At 59.8% G+C, this 12485-nt stretch overlaps 1 protein-coding gene across 2 annotated transcripts; it reads left to right on the top strand.

Annotated features, from left to right (window-relative positions):
- The first annotated feature begins 60 nt into the window (after positions 1-60).
- On the top strand, positions 61-12461 carry ADISSP (adipose secreted signaling protein). 2 transcript variants are annotated; one of them, XM_002710925.6, is made up of 6 exons: positions 61-184; positions 6077-6193; positions 7324-7466; positions 10521-10659; positions 11466-11588; positions 11823-12461. In XM_002710925.6, exons 2-6 carry the CDS (start codon positions 6175-6177, stop codon positions 11921-11923), a joined length of 525 nt encoding a protein of 174 aa, XP_002710971.1. In that variant the 5' UTR covers positions 61-184; positions 6077-6174; the 3' UTR covers positions 11924-12461. The 2 variants fall into 2 exon arrangements, with proteins under 2 accessions (XP_002710971.1, XP_051701222.1); XM_051845262.3 differs by lacking the exon at positions 61-184 and adding an exon at positions 5619-5878.
- Positions 12462-12485: the final 24 nt, after the last annotated feature.

Genomic DNA, 12485 nt, shown 5'->3' with positions numbered 1-12485 from the left:
CATTGGTCTGAACCGGCCCTCGCCCCACCCCCTCGTCCACCAATGGGCAGAGGCGGGGGCGTGCCGTGAGGCGGGCGGCCGCGGCGCGGGGCTGCTTTCCTCGTGCTCGGCGTTGAGCCCCCGCTGCCGCCGCCACTGCAGCGGTCGTCGCTTCCCGGCCCGGCCCCGGGGTGCGCCCCGCAAGGTGAGATGTCTCTTCTCCCGCCTCTTCCAGGTTCCCGCCGCCACCCTCCGGGCCCGGTCTCTGTCCTAAGTAGTGGGTGCCTGGGACCCACCTGCCGTGATGGGAGGCTGGGGCGGGGGCTCAGTTCTCGGGCCCGGGCCTGGAGGACTCCCCAGCACCTGAGCTGGGGACAGGTTCCGGGGACGGGGTGACCATTAGTTGATGGAGCAGGAGTGTTTTCCTCAGGGCACTGTTGGAGGGCACGCGTGACACAGAGAGGGTGGGGACGCCTTGGGGTCCGCGCTGCTTCCCCCTTGTTCCCGCCGTTGCCACCTCGTCTCTGTGTGACCTTGGACGCATAGCCCCCCCCTGGAGTGTCCTGTGCCTCGGCACCTTCAGCGCGGAGGGCGGTGATGTCTGGGAGTGCGGGCTTAGGAGGCTCCTGCGTCAGCTGAGGTTAGGCTCGGGGAGCGCCCCGGATTATCTCCCGGGGACAGAGCTGCCGCCTGGCGGGTATGGGGGGGGGGGAGGGGGCGCCCAGTTGCATCTTTACCGAGAGAAGTCGAGAAGGTGTTGGAAAAGGGAGTGCCACACCCACAGGGATGGGGATGGCGGGTGACAAGTGTCCAGGGTCCTATACCCAGGCCCCCGGTGCCTCCTCCTTGTCACACAGCAGGAGGAGGTTCTGGTCCAGTGCTCATGTTAGGGAGCAGGGCCCTGCTAGATGGAGGAGGACGGCCTCAGCTTGCCTTTCCTGTCCAGCGTTGGCATCAGGAATGGGGATAGGGGTTCTTCTGCCTCAGGGAACTGAAGGTGGTCAAGAGCAGCCACCACCCCGGACCCCCGCCTGTTCTGCTTCTGCTTCTTGGGGCCTCTGGGTCGTGGGCCCAGGGCACTGCCCGGGCAGAGCGGGCAATCTGGAGGCTAGAGACATCTCAGCGCCCGGGAGCTGAGGGCTGGGGGGTCTGGGGAAAGGGTGCTGGGTAGAGGAGGCGGCACCTGTTGGGGAAACAGCAGAGATGGAGCTTTCTCTCTTCCCCAGATCAGGCTGCATCTTCTGTTTGTGAGAGAGACAAGAGCCATACTTGTCCTTGCACCTTTGGCCTGCTGGAGGGAGGAGGAAGTGAGGTGACATCAAGGCTGAGCTGACGCGACACTGCCACAGCCACACCTGACTCGCAGCCTTGTGTTCCAGGCCTTTCTCTGAGTGCGTGGGGCGCTGCTGTGTGCAGTCCCGTGTCTGGCTCTGGGAGTCAGCAGGTTGGTGTGGCTGCATTGAGGCCTCAGTGGGCGTTTGTGCAGGCTTGAGCTTAATAGGAGGCTGGACAGTGCTGCTGAGTACTTGAGCCAGGGCTTAGCCCGGGGGTGGGGATGAGGGAGAAGGAGGCAGGAAGAGTGGAAGGGCCTTTCTTTGGCCTGGCTCCGAAAAAAGCTTCAGACCAGACCGAAACTAGGGATTGCAGCATGATTGAGAAACAAGGCCCTAAGAGGTTGGTGACATGTCCCCAGTCACACAGCACAGGACAGGCTGGGGCTGGCTGCCTCTGGGGCAGAGTGGTGGTGTGGACGGAGTGGCCCGCTCTGCTCTGTTTTGCCCTAGGACGAATTAGACCGATTGTCTTTGGCCCTTTCTCCAGTTTGGAGCCTTGGGCCCCGGTGTGGGACAGCCTGGAACAGCAGCCACTGTGCAATGGGACGGGAACTCAGGGTTCCTGTGGGACTGCCCCTCTGTCTGGCCATTGCCGTGTCACAGGGTCGGGTAGCCTGGAAGCCACCTTTCTCTCTGTAGCTGAGGCGGACCTGTGCTGGCAGCTCTGTGGCCCCCAGAGGGGAGAGTCCTCCAGTTTCCCTGACAGCCACCAGGGGCCAAAGAAACCTCCAAGACCCTTGTCCCACTTGTCACTTCCTCCTCATCCTGTGACCCCTGACTGCTTGACAGCCCATCTCGGGGGAAGGGGCAGGCGGGATACAGTATTCCTGGACATTTTCCAGGAGATGCATTTTCCACATCTTGTCGTGAGCCCCTCTGGGGTGGGGGGCTCCCAGGGGCCTGGAAAAGAGGAAGGAAGGGGGAGGGAGGCCCCCTTAACCCTTGCGCTGCTTTCCGGGCAGGGCAGGCTGAAGTCCCTGGGGCCCATGGCTCCTCCGGGGCTGCTGAAATGCCTGTTGCTTTAGAAACCAGGCCTCAGGGGTTTGCTGTGCGAGGAGGCTGGCAGCAGTGCGCTTTCACAGAGCCTCAGGGCGGCTGCACCACGGCCAGCCTGCGAGGAAGAGCCCACCGCTCATTCCAGTGCGACAGAGAGGTGAAATAAATCTGCAGGCAGGCAGCAACGGCAGGTCCTGAATTTGAACCAGAACTGCTGCCTCTGGGGGCGTGCGGCTCGGGCCCCAGCGAGGACTCGGCTGGGCCAGGAGGACGCTGCAGGCAGGGCCAGGTTTGGGGTTGCGGTGGCCTAGCCGTTCTCTGTGGACGCGGCCTGGTGCCCTCTTTTCCTGCTTCTGAGAGGAGGCCTGGGTGGATGAGAGTCCAGCTCCCAGGGGATGGCCAGCGGCAAGGGCTCTCTGCCCTGAAAGGACACTTGGTTATCTGGCCTCCTTTGGGCCCTGCACACCATTTCCCACCCACCCACCAGTATTCCTGTGGCTGTGGCCAGGGGTGGGTGTTACAGGCACATCCTGAGTGTCTGCTCTGTCCTGACCTCCGGGCGCAACGTGGGACCTGGGCCCTGCCCGCAGCCAGCTTTCTCTCTGCAGGTGGGTGGGCAGCTGAGCAAGGTCAGGGGGGAGGGAGACTGGCCTTCGGGGCAGGGGTTGGCTAAGCAAGGTGGATGAGGAGTTCCTTTTCCTGTCATTTCTGGCACTGACCACAACACACCCCGCAGGGCCCAGCCAAGGCCCCCACTCAGGCTCACCTTAGCGTGGTCAGTCATTTGTTCAACAAATATCAACTGAGCACAAATGCCTCCTGTCCCGTGCCGTGTGGGGTGCTGGGGACACAGGTTTGTCCTGGTAAAGTGGGGCAGACAGACATGACCCAGTCCCCAAAGTGAGAAGGGGACCCTGTCGGGAGTTGCAGGCCTTTCCTGGGATGGGGGTGGGGCAGGCTGCTTCTGGGACTGAGACCTGGCTAAGGAATGGGTGAGGGTCAGGGCAGAGTTCTGGCAGAGGGGACGGCCTGGGCAAAAGCAGGCAGGAACAGGCAGCACGGTGGGGAAGATAGGGAGGAGGCCCTGCATTGCTAGGTCAGGGTGTTTTGTGAAAATGGCCCCCTGGATGTCCCGAGAGCGGAGGGGACTGTGTGGACACTGGGCTGTCTCTGCCCCATGGGTGCAGGGAGGCGGCCTCTGCACCATAGGAAATGAGCCTGGCACCCTTGGACTTGGCCATTTGTCACATGCTCTGAGTCCTCAGCCTCAGGGGGTGGCTGGAGTGGGTGGGTTGGGGAGCAGTCTCTCTGGAGACAAGCTGAGAGTTCCAGGACTGACCCCAGAGTGGCCCCGGCCAGAGGTGAGTGGGTGTAGTTCTCCCTGCACCCGGTAATGCAGCCTGGGACCTAGCCAGCCTCCAAGTAGGGATGCTTGCCTGGGGGACTGCCCTGCCCTGGCCACTTCTGCTTTCCAGACACCCGACCCAGGCCCTTCCCTCCATCACCCTAGGCTTCTCTCTACCAGGGGGCCGCTGGGACCTGAACAGTGCGTGCCCTACCCGGTAGGCAGGGAGAGGGAGTGAGGCCACCCCACAGGGCAGCCCGTGCCTGCTGCACTCAGCTCCTGCCGCTCAGGCCACCTGTGGTTTCTCTTCATTTCCTGAGCCAGCCAAGGCCCCTCATGGGTGTCACTTATCTCTAAGTACTGCCCTGCATTTCTCTGGATAAGAACAGACTACTTCTCTCCATAGTGCAACCTGTTATCTCACCTAAAAAAAAAAAAAAAAAAAAAAAAAAAAAAAAACAAGCAAACAAAAAAACCCATCATCACTTCCCTGATTCCCCGCAGCAGGTCAAGGCAGGACCCCTCTCCCTCTCGTAGCCGATGAGGCGAAGGAACCAGGGCGCTGTCCTGTTGCCCGTCCTGCCTTCTGTGTCCCTCAGGGGTGTGTTCATCTGGGACAGGGGCTGACGAACCTTCTCTGCTAAGGGCCAGGTGGCAAATATCTAAGGATCTGTCCCAACGACTGAGGCTCATTTGTCGTAGTGCTAAAGCAGCTGTAGGCAACCTGTGGCTGAGCAAGCGTGCGGTGTCCCTGTAAACTTCACTTACGAAACACAAGCTGCGGTTTGCCTGATTCTTTATCTAGAACAATGTCTGGGCCTCTCCCTACCACCACCACCACTCCCCCCTTTATTTTTTCTTGCAGTCTGAAAAAGCAGGTCAGTCATCCAGTAGGATCCTCTCCGCCTTTTGGGTTTGTCTCATTGCCCTTTCACAGAGTCATGTAATTCGTTCCATCGTCCTCTGTGTTTTTCATAAATGAGAAGATGGAGCTAGAAGTTCCGTTAGATCCAGGTTAAACATTTTTGGCAGACAGCTCTTGTCAGCAATGCTTTGACTTCAGGCTGCTTTGTACCAGGAGGCACCGGGTGTCATATTGTCCCACTGTGAGCCGGGGAGAGTGGCCAGGTGATGTAGGCTCACTCCACTGCACATCCATGTTAGTCTCCTGAAGAACACCACGTGTAGGTGGGTATTTGGTTCAGCAGTTACTATGCAGCTTGGGACACCTACATCTCGTAGCAGAGTCCTTGGGTTCAAGTCCCAGCTCCACTTCCAATCCAGCTTCCTGCTAATGCACACCCTGGGAGGCAGCAGGTGATGGCTTAAGTGCTTGGGTCCCTGCCATCCACATCAGAGACCCTGACTGAATTTCTAGCTCTTGGGTTTGGCCTGACCCAGCCTCAGCTATTGTGGGCGTCTGGGGAGTGAACAGCAAATAGAAGATCTCTCTGCCTTTCAAATAAAATAAAAATAAATAAGAATATGGAATCATCTGTCCATGGCACTGGGGCATCTGTTAGTGTCTGCTCCCTGTTAGCCTCCCTCTGTGGTTCAGCCTCCGCTGACTGCACTTGCCCCTGGCATTTGTTTCTTTAGGGGGAGAAGAATGACTTGGCATCTGCTGATTCCTTTGTTACTTATTAGTAAGGAATCTTCTGTAAAGAAGAGCTTTCCATCAACCCCCAGGGCAATTTGGTTTAGGAAAGGCCAGAGACAAGCTTGTTTGTTTTGCTTCCTCTCTTCTTTCTTTTGTGTATTCCCTCTGTTCCCATCAGTAGGGTTCATAATGAGATGGCCCCAGCTTGGCCCAGGGCAGGCTTCCTAGGGGCCTCACGCTATGGCCCTGAGGCCTCCCTGGGGGACTGAGAGGCAGGCCAGGGGCCGGGGGTGGGGGAGGTGGGGGGGGGAGGGTTCACTTGCGGTCAGCATCACTTCTGCAGACAGCCCTCACTGGTCACCAGGAAGGAAAGCTCCGAGGACACACTGATCCCCGGCGCCCTGTTCTCGCCCTCCACCCAGCACACTGCTGACTCTGACCCGCGCCCACTGCGCTGCCTGCGTGCCCTCAGCCCAGCCAGACTGGCCCCTGCAGAGTACCAGTCAAGCCCTCCCCTTTCCAGGCTGCCCTTCCTGCCTGCCTCAGGTGGGCTGGGCACAGGAGTCCTACACTGGCACTTTGGCACCCACAAGCTGCTTCGGAGCGGCGCAGCCAGGGCCCTGGGTCAGTAGGGTGTCAGGCAGGGTGAGAGTTCTCAGGGAGCGTGGGGATGGGTCGGGGCTGGGGGTGGGCTGCAGCAGAGGCCCCTGTGCTGTGGGATGCAGGCCGCACTTGGGCTGCTGCGGGAGCTCCTCTGCTCTCCCCCAGCCACGGGCCCACGGCTGACCTTGACTCCTGTTCCCCCGACTCCCTGTCCTCCAGGCTCCTGCTGGTGTCCTTGGAGCATGGGAGGCTGTTGAGCTGGAGTGCTGGTGTCCAGCAGGAGCGGGTGTCTTCACCCCACGGCAGGGAGGGCGTCCATGGCTGCAGCCAACAAGGGTGAGTGTCTCCTGGCCTAGGGGGTCTGCACGGCCCTTCCTGGGGGCCCTGATGCGAGGGGACATGCTTACACACAGGACTAGTATCAGCTGTGTGCGTGTGTGTGTGTGAGAGAGAGAGAGAGAGAGAGAATGTAACTGGAACATGCATTGTTGTCCTGGGTCCCGGGGCCCCCTGAAGCCCTAGCGGAGACCCCTGTGGTCCTTGATGTGTTGGTTGCTGGGGAGCTGTGCTCTTGTTACTCTGGATTTGAGCCCCTCCCTCTCCCCCCGTTCCACTGCAGGAGCTGGGGGACATGAGGGACTCAAGGTGAGCTCAGAGTCCAGAGTGCTAAGGGAGGGCGTTAGGGGCCAATCTAGGGCCTCAGCAGGGATTATGGATGCGGCAAACTGGCCTCCTGGGCCTTAGCTGAATGTCCAAGAACCCAGGCCAAAGCCAGCGCAGAGCCGCCCACCGGAAGGACTGTGGGCAGGACTTGGGAGGCCCAGGACTGGAATGTCAAAGAGGACTGGGGACATGCACTTGGCCTCACTGAGCCTGAGTGTCCATCCAGCCCACTCTGGGCTCTGCCCTCCCACAGTCCTTTGACCTTTTTGTCCCTGGAGAACCCCACCCAGCTCAGGGGCAGCTGAGGGAAGGGTGTTGGGGGGGGCGTCTGTAGGGCTCCTGGGTTCTTCCTTCCTACCTGGCAGTGATCGGTGAGGCTTAGTGGCAGCTGCAGCCTCTTCTGGGTGGGCAGAGTATGGTTTTTGGTCCTCTTTTGTTCTCTTATCCCCAAGCAGGTCCCCTAGCACCTGTTCCTATTCCTGCCTCTGCCCACCCCTGTACTGGGGTCATTAGGAGGGGCAGGCAGGGGCCTCAGGCACTGCATCTGGTGTTAGCCTCATCCCCACCCCGGTCCCCCAAGTGAGAGCTCACATTAGCCAGTCTCGGAGACCCCCACCTACCCGGGGGGCAGCACTTCTTGTGGGAGGACTGGGCCTCGTGGTTCACCTAGCCCTGGAGGGAGTCCAGCCAGTGAGTGCAGGTGATGTCAAGGGCAGTCTCAGGGTGGGAGGCGGTGGAACGAAGTAGTTTCCAGGGAGGCGGGGAAGCCAGCAGCCCCTGGAGCCCTCTCCCACTCTTCCTAGGCAACAAGCCCAGGGTCCGGAGTATCCGCTTCGCAGCAGGCCACGATGCAGAAGGCTCCCAGAGCCACGTCCACTTTGATGAGAAGCTGCATGACTCAGTGGTCATGGTCACCCAGGAGAGTGACAGCAGCTTTCTGGTCAAGGTACAGCACGTCGCCCTCATCGTCAGCCTTCTTCCCTCCTCCTCCCTGGCCCTTCCTGGCTCCCCGGGCCCATCTAGCCTCTTCCCTCCCAGATGGTTTATCTGCACATCGCGGCCCCTCCCTGAGCCTTGGTTTCTCCATCTGTAAAATGGGAAATGGTAAGATTTTAATGAGATGGATGCACTTAGGTCAAGGTGACCAGAGCCATTGTTGCCACCAGCCTCCCGCGGACAACAACAGTACAAGGCAGGTGTCGCGGTGGTGGCTGGGGTGTCACAGGTGTGGGTTCAGATCCAGGCTGACTGTCTGGGTCTGTTTTAAGTTACTGCCACAAGATACCTGAGGTCTGCATAACTTGTAGTATGGGAGATCCAAGGGCATGAAGCTGATGCCTGTGCAGCTCTGGTGAGGGCCTTCCGGCCAGGTCACCACACAGGCGGCCTCAGAGGGCAGTGTCACCCCAAGCGCAAGCAAGAGGAGAGAGCCCAAGGCAAGACTAGAAGCTGAAGCCTTGGGGCTGGGCCTGCTGTTTTTATAATTAGGCTCTCAGGGAGGGAGGGGCTAATCCACTCTGAGAGCCTGGCGTCAGTCCCTTCCAGGATGGAGGCCCTGTGACCTAATTAACCTGCCCCCAGCCCCCACCTCTTAAAGCTGCCAGCCCTCCACAGCCCCACACTGGGGACCCAGCCTGCAGCACACAGACCTTCGTACCCGCTCAAGCCCACGTCCTGGAGGGGGTTACCTGTTCCTCTTCCCCATGGAGACAGTTCACACCCACAGATTTGGTGGGAGGGTGGAGGAACCTGGGCATGTGATTCAGGTGTGAAGCTAATCACTGTGACAGCAGGTGTGGCTTTTGTTATCCTGCTCTGCCAGCTCTCTGGCTGATGTGGGCTCTTGGCGGTGATGTGTCACCCCACGTCTCCTGCTTGCTGGAGCCCCCTCTTCTTGTGGCCACACCTCACACTCCCTGCAGCCTCTGCAGCTGGCTCCTCCAACTGCCAGGGTGCTACCCGACCCCACGGGCACTTGGAAGGGGTGGGAGGGGTCTCTGGAGGGACTGTACTGGGGAAGCTTGGGATTGAGGCCTCTAGGTTGGCCTGTAAACCACGGGTGCAGAGTTGAGCAGCAGTGCCCTGTACGCGGGGGACAGAGGTCTCCTCCACTGGACACTGACCCAAGGAGGGGCTTGCTGCCCTGCTGAGAAAGGCCCAGGTCTGTAGCCATCTGACTCTTTCTCCTATAGCTGACAACCTCCCCAAGGGAATGAACAGAAGAAAAACCAAAGTCTTTAAAAATAGCTCCCTCCCCCATTGCAAAATCCATCATGTCTATTAAAGAAAAATCAGAAGATAGAGAAAAATATAAAGAGATTTAAAAGAATCCACAGTCATACTATCCAGAAATAACTGGGATTAATATTTTGATGTGTGTCATTCCAAGTGTTTTTAAAAACTTGGTGTTCAAAAACAGAGAGCTGGTAGCACAGTGGACAAGCTGAGTTTTTTTTTTTTTTTTGTCTGTGTCAGTGAATAATTTTCCACAAGATTTTACAACTGCCTGGTGTTCCATTATGCATATCTTCATTGACTTAGCTGGTTCCCCATGCCTGGGTGTTACGGGTGTTTCTGTTTTTTCACTGTTATAAATAGGGCAGTCAGTGTTGAGGTTTTTTTTTTTTTTTTTGCACATCTCTGAGTAATTCCCCTGGAAAATTTTTTTTTATTTTTTATTTTTTTGACAGGCAGAGTGGACAGTGAGAGAGACAGAGAGAAAGGTCTTCCTTTGCCACTGGTTCACCCTCCAGTGGCTGCTGCGGCCGGTGAGCTGCAGCCGGCGCACCGCGCTGATCCGATGGCAGGAGCCAGGTACTTATCCTGGTCTCTCATGGGGTGCAGGGCCCAAGTACTTGGGCCATCCTCCACTGCACTCCCTGGCCACAACAGAGAGCTGACCTGGAAGAGGGGCAACCGGGACAGAATCCGGCGCCCTGACCGGGATTAGAACCCGGTGTGCCGGCACCACTAGGTGGAGGATTAGCCTAGTGAGCCACAGCGCCGGCCCCCCTGGAAAATTTTGCAAGTGGTCCAGTGGTCACAGGGTCATGGATGGCAGGTGCAGCCAGAAAGGGGGTGGGAGGGGTACCTGGATTGAGGTTTATCATGCAGTGACAGGCTGGCAGTTCCATGCAGCCATTCCCAGCTGGCCCTCAGGGGTAGGGCTGTGCTGCCCCAGTCACTGTGGGTGGGAGTCTGTGCCCACCAGAGCTGGGGCAGGCACTGCATGCATGCCTGTGCCTGCCGGACTGGCCCTCCTGGCAGGCAGCCTGCTCAGCAGCCACCCAGCTTGCAACCCTTCACATCGCTGGAGTTTCCAAAGACGGCATCTGTTGCAGAAGGCACTGGTTGCCAAGCACTGTATGCGAACAACAGAAATCACTTAGACCTTGAGTGGAGGCTGCTGGGCCCCGTGAGCCTCCGAGTGGGCACACAGACATGCATGATCAGGTGCCATCGGGCAGGCAGGAGCCTGGTTCAGTGGTGGACTGACACAGCTGCTCTAGTACCTTTTTCACCCAATTCCGTCGCATCCGCTGTCCTGTGCTGCGCTGCCTGGCGTCGCCGCCTGAGTGACTGGAGGATCAGTTTCCCTGACCAGGCAGATGGACGGCCTGTGTCACAGATTCTGAGCGGTGGCTGGTGCCTTGCTGTGTGCCATGCATGGCAGGAGTGGCCAGGAGGTCTAGGGAGGACTTTACCCTGGCCATGCCGTGTGGCCCTGGCTTCCATTTTTTTTCACCTGAAAAATGACTTACTGAGGACTGCAGGGCCTGCAAGACAAATGGCATGGAGGACGCTGGCCCCGTCGTGTCCAAGATCTGGCATTGTGGGGCTGGGGGTGTGGTTCAGCTGGAGCAGTGGAAGGAGGTAGGCTCCTGGGCTCCCCAGGGCAGCCGTGCTGAGGCCCAGAAGGAGCGCAGGCTGCGGGACCTGGTCGGGCCCTGGAAGAAGCAGTGAGTTAAGGCGCCTCCCTCCCTCGCCCCTCCTGCTGCAGGTCGGCTTCCTGAAGATCCTGCACAGGTATGAGATTACCTTCACTCTGCCCCCTGTGCACAGGCTGAGCAAGGACGTCCGCGAGGCACCTGTGCCCAGCCTGCACCTCAAGCTCCTCAGTGTCATGCCCGTCCCTGAAGGTGCGTCTCCTCTTCGGGGTGCTGGATGCGAGTGGGAGTGAGTGAGAGGACTCGGGTGACACTCAGCCCAGCGAGTCAGGGACGTGTCCCCTCCGTGAGCTTGCAGTGTGGTCGCCTGGCAGCTCCCATGTCTCAGGCCCCCTCCTGGACAGAAGCCCATGAGCTCACACGGCAGGCCTGCGTGTGCCCGTTGCCTGCTAGAACCTCAGTGAGCAGGTGACTAAGATGGGAGCCACTGGGGACGTGGCTTGGGGCCTGCAGCTCTCCCTCCCGCCTGCCCCTCAAGAGAAAACCTGCTGGAGCTGCGAGAACCACGGGTGGCTAACCTAGCGCCCCCAAGTCCTGCCTGGGCCCTGGGTCTCAGGCTGCTTCTCCCAACCTACCTGGCTGGCTGGCTGCAGGCCCCGCCCATCCCTCATCCCCAACCTGGTAGCAGCTAGGGTGTCAGGTTCTCAGGGCCCAGCTTGTTTCGCAGCCCTACCCCACCCCCTACCTTGTGACCTGCCCTTCAGCGGATTGAGCGAGCCCCCTCAGCCCTAGCCTCTTGCTGCCTGACATGCTCAAAGCCCACCCTGCCACCCCTCCTCTTCCCCACCACCCCTTCTCCCTGCCTTCCCTTGCGGGGGAATTAAAGGGCCTTCTCTTGGAAGCTGGAGCGCTCTTGGAGCCACACTGGGGTGGCCCGCAGGCCTGTGCAGCTCGTGGAAGGACAGGGCATTTCCTGAATGCTCCTCCGTGTGCATTGCAGTGCCTGGGAGCAGGCCGGGAGGTCAGGTGCTGATCGCCTGCCCCGTGCCCCCGGGCAGGTTACAGCGTCAAGTGTGAGTACTCTGCACACAAGGAGGGCGTGCTCAAAGAGGAGATGCTGCTGGCCTGCGAAGGTGGCGCCGGCGCCTGCGTGCGCGTGACGGTGCAGGCGCGAGTCATGGGTGAGAGCCCCGGCCGGGACCTCCCGCCGCAGCTTGGCTGCAGGGCTTTCTGCCCTAATCCCGGAGGTGTCTGAGCGAGGGATCCTTGCATGGCTCAGGGCTCTCAAACTCCTTGGCGGGTGCCTTCCCCTCCTCCTCCTCCTGCCCGCCTGTCCCTGAGGGAGGGGAAGGGTCCCCTGGGAGTGGTCAGGGGTGCAGCACGGCGCGGCTCGACCCCCACCCCCTGCCTTGCAGACCGGCACCACGGCACGCCCATGCTGCTGGACGGCGTCAAGTGCGTGGGCGCTGAGCTGGAGTACGACTCGGAGCACAGTGACTGGCATGGCTTCGACTGAGGCCTTTGGCCCCACCCCTCGGGGCCCCTCAGCCTTAACCCCGCCTCTCCCCCACATGCTGCATGCCCCTCCCCAGGGTGGGCGTGGGGGTGGGGTTTCCAGGGGCCTTGCCCACGCCTCGCACCTCTGCCTTCATTTGTGCCACCACCACCCTGCCTCTCCGAGGTCCTCTCCCGCTTCCTCCTCTCCGTGTGCCTCAGTCTCCTGCCAGAAGAAAAGGGTTGAGTCCTCAAGGAGGCTATCTGAGGAGGGGAGTGGGGGGCCTGGGGTGGGTTCTACCCACCCCCCACCCCAAGCCATGGGGCCTCCAGCAGGGGTCCGAGAGAGGACGGAGCTGGCTCTGGGACGTGGCCCCACTGCTGCTGCTGCTGCTCTCGCTTCAGCCACCTCCGCCCCTCCTTCTTCCCCGCTGCTGTCCATGGTGAGGATGAGGGAGGGGCAGTCTCCAACCCTCACCCCTCGGGTCTGTGTTCTTTGGTTTTTAAATGACTGGTTGGGAAAGAACCCTAAAGAAATAAAATTTCCAGTGGCTACCAGAGGCCCCGTGGGCTTTTCATTCTTG

The sequence above is a fragment of the Oryctolagus cuniculus genome, chromosome 11 (genome assembly GCF_051225735.1).
Source record: "Oryctolagus cuniculus isolate XC-2025 breed Fujian yellow rabbit chromosome 11, ASM5122573v1, whole genome shotgun sequence".
NCBI lineage: Eukaryota > Metazoa > Chordata > Mammalia > Lagomorpha > Leporidae > Oryctolagus > Oryctolagus cuniculus.
This window is presented reverse-complemented; position numbering and strand designations above follow the sequence as displayed.

Excerpts from the sequence above, each read along its gene's own strand:
- ADISSP (XM_002710925.6), top strand. Across the intron at positions 7,467-10,520 it reads ACAGCAGCTTTCTGGTCAAG|GTCGGCTTCCTGAAGATCCT; the intron begins GTACAGCACGTC and ends CTCCTGCTGCAG. Across the intron at positions 11,589-11,822 it reads GGTGCAGGCGCGAGTCATGG|ACCGGCACCACGGCACGCCC; the intron begins GTGAGAGCCCCG and ends CCTGCCTTGCAG.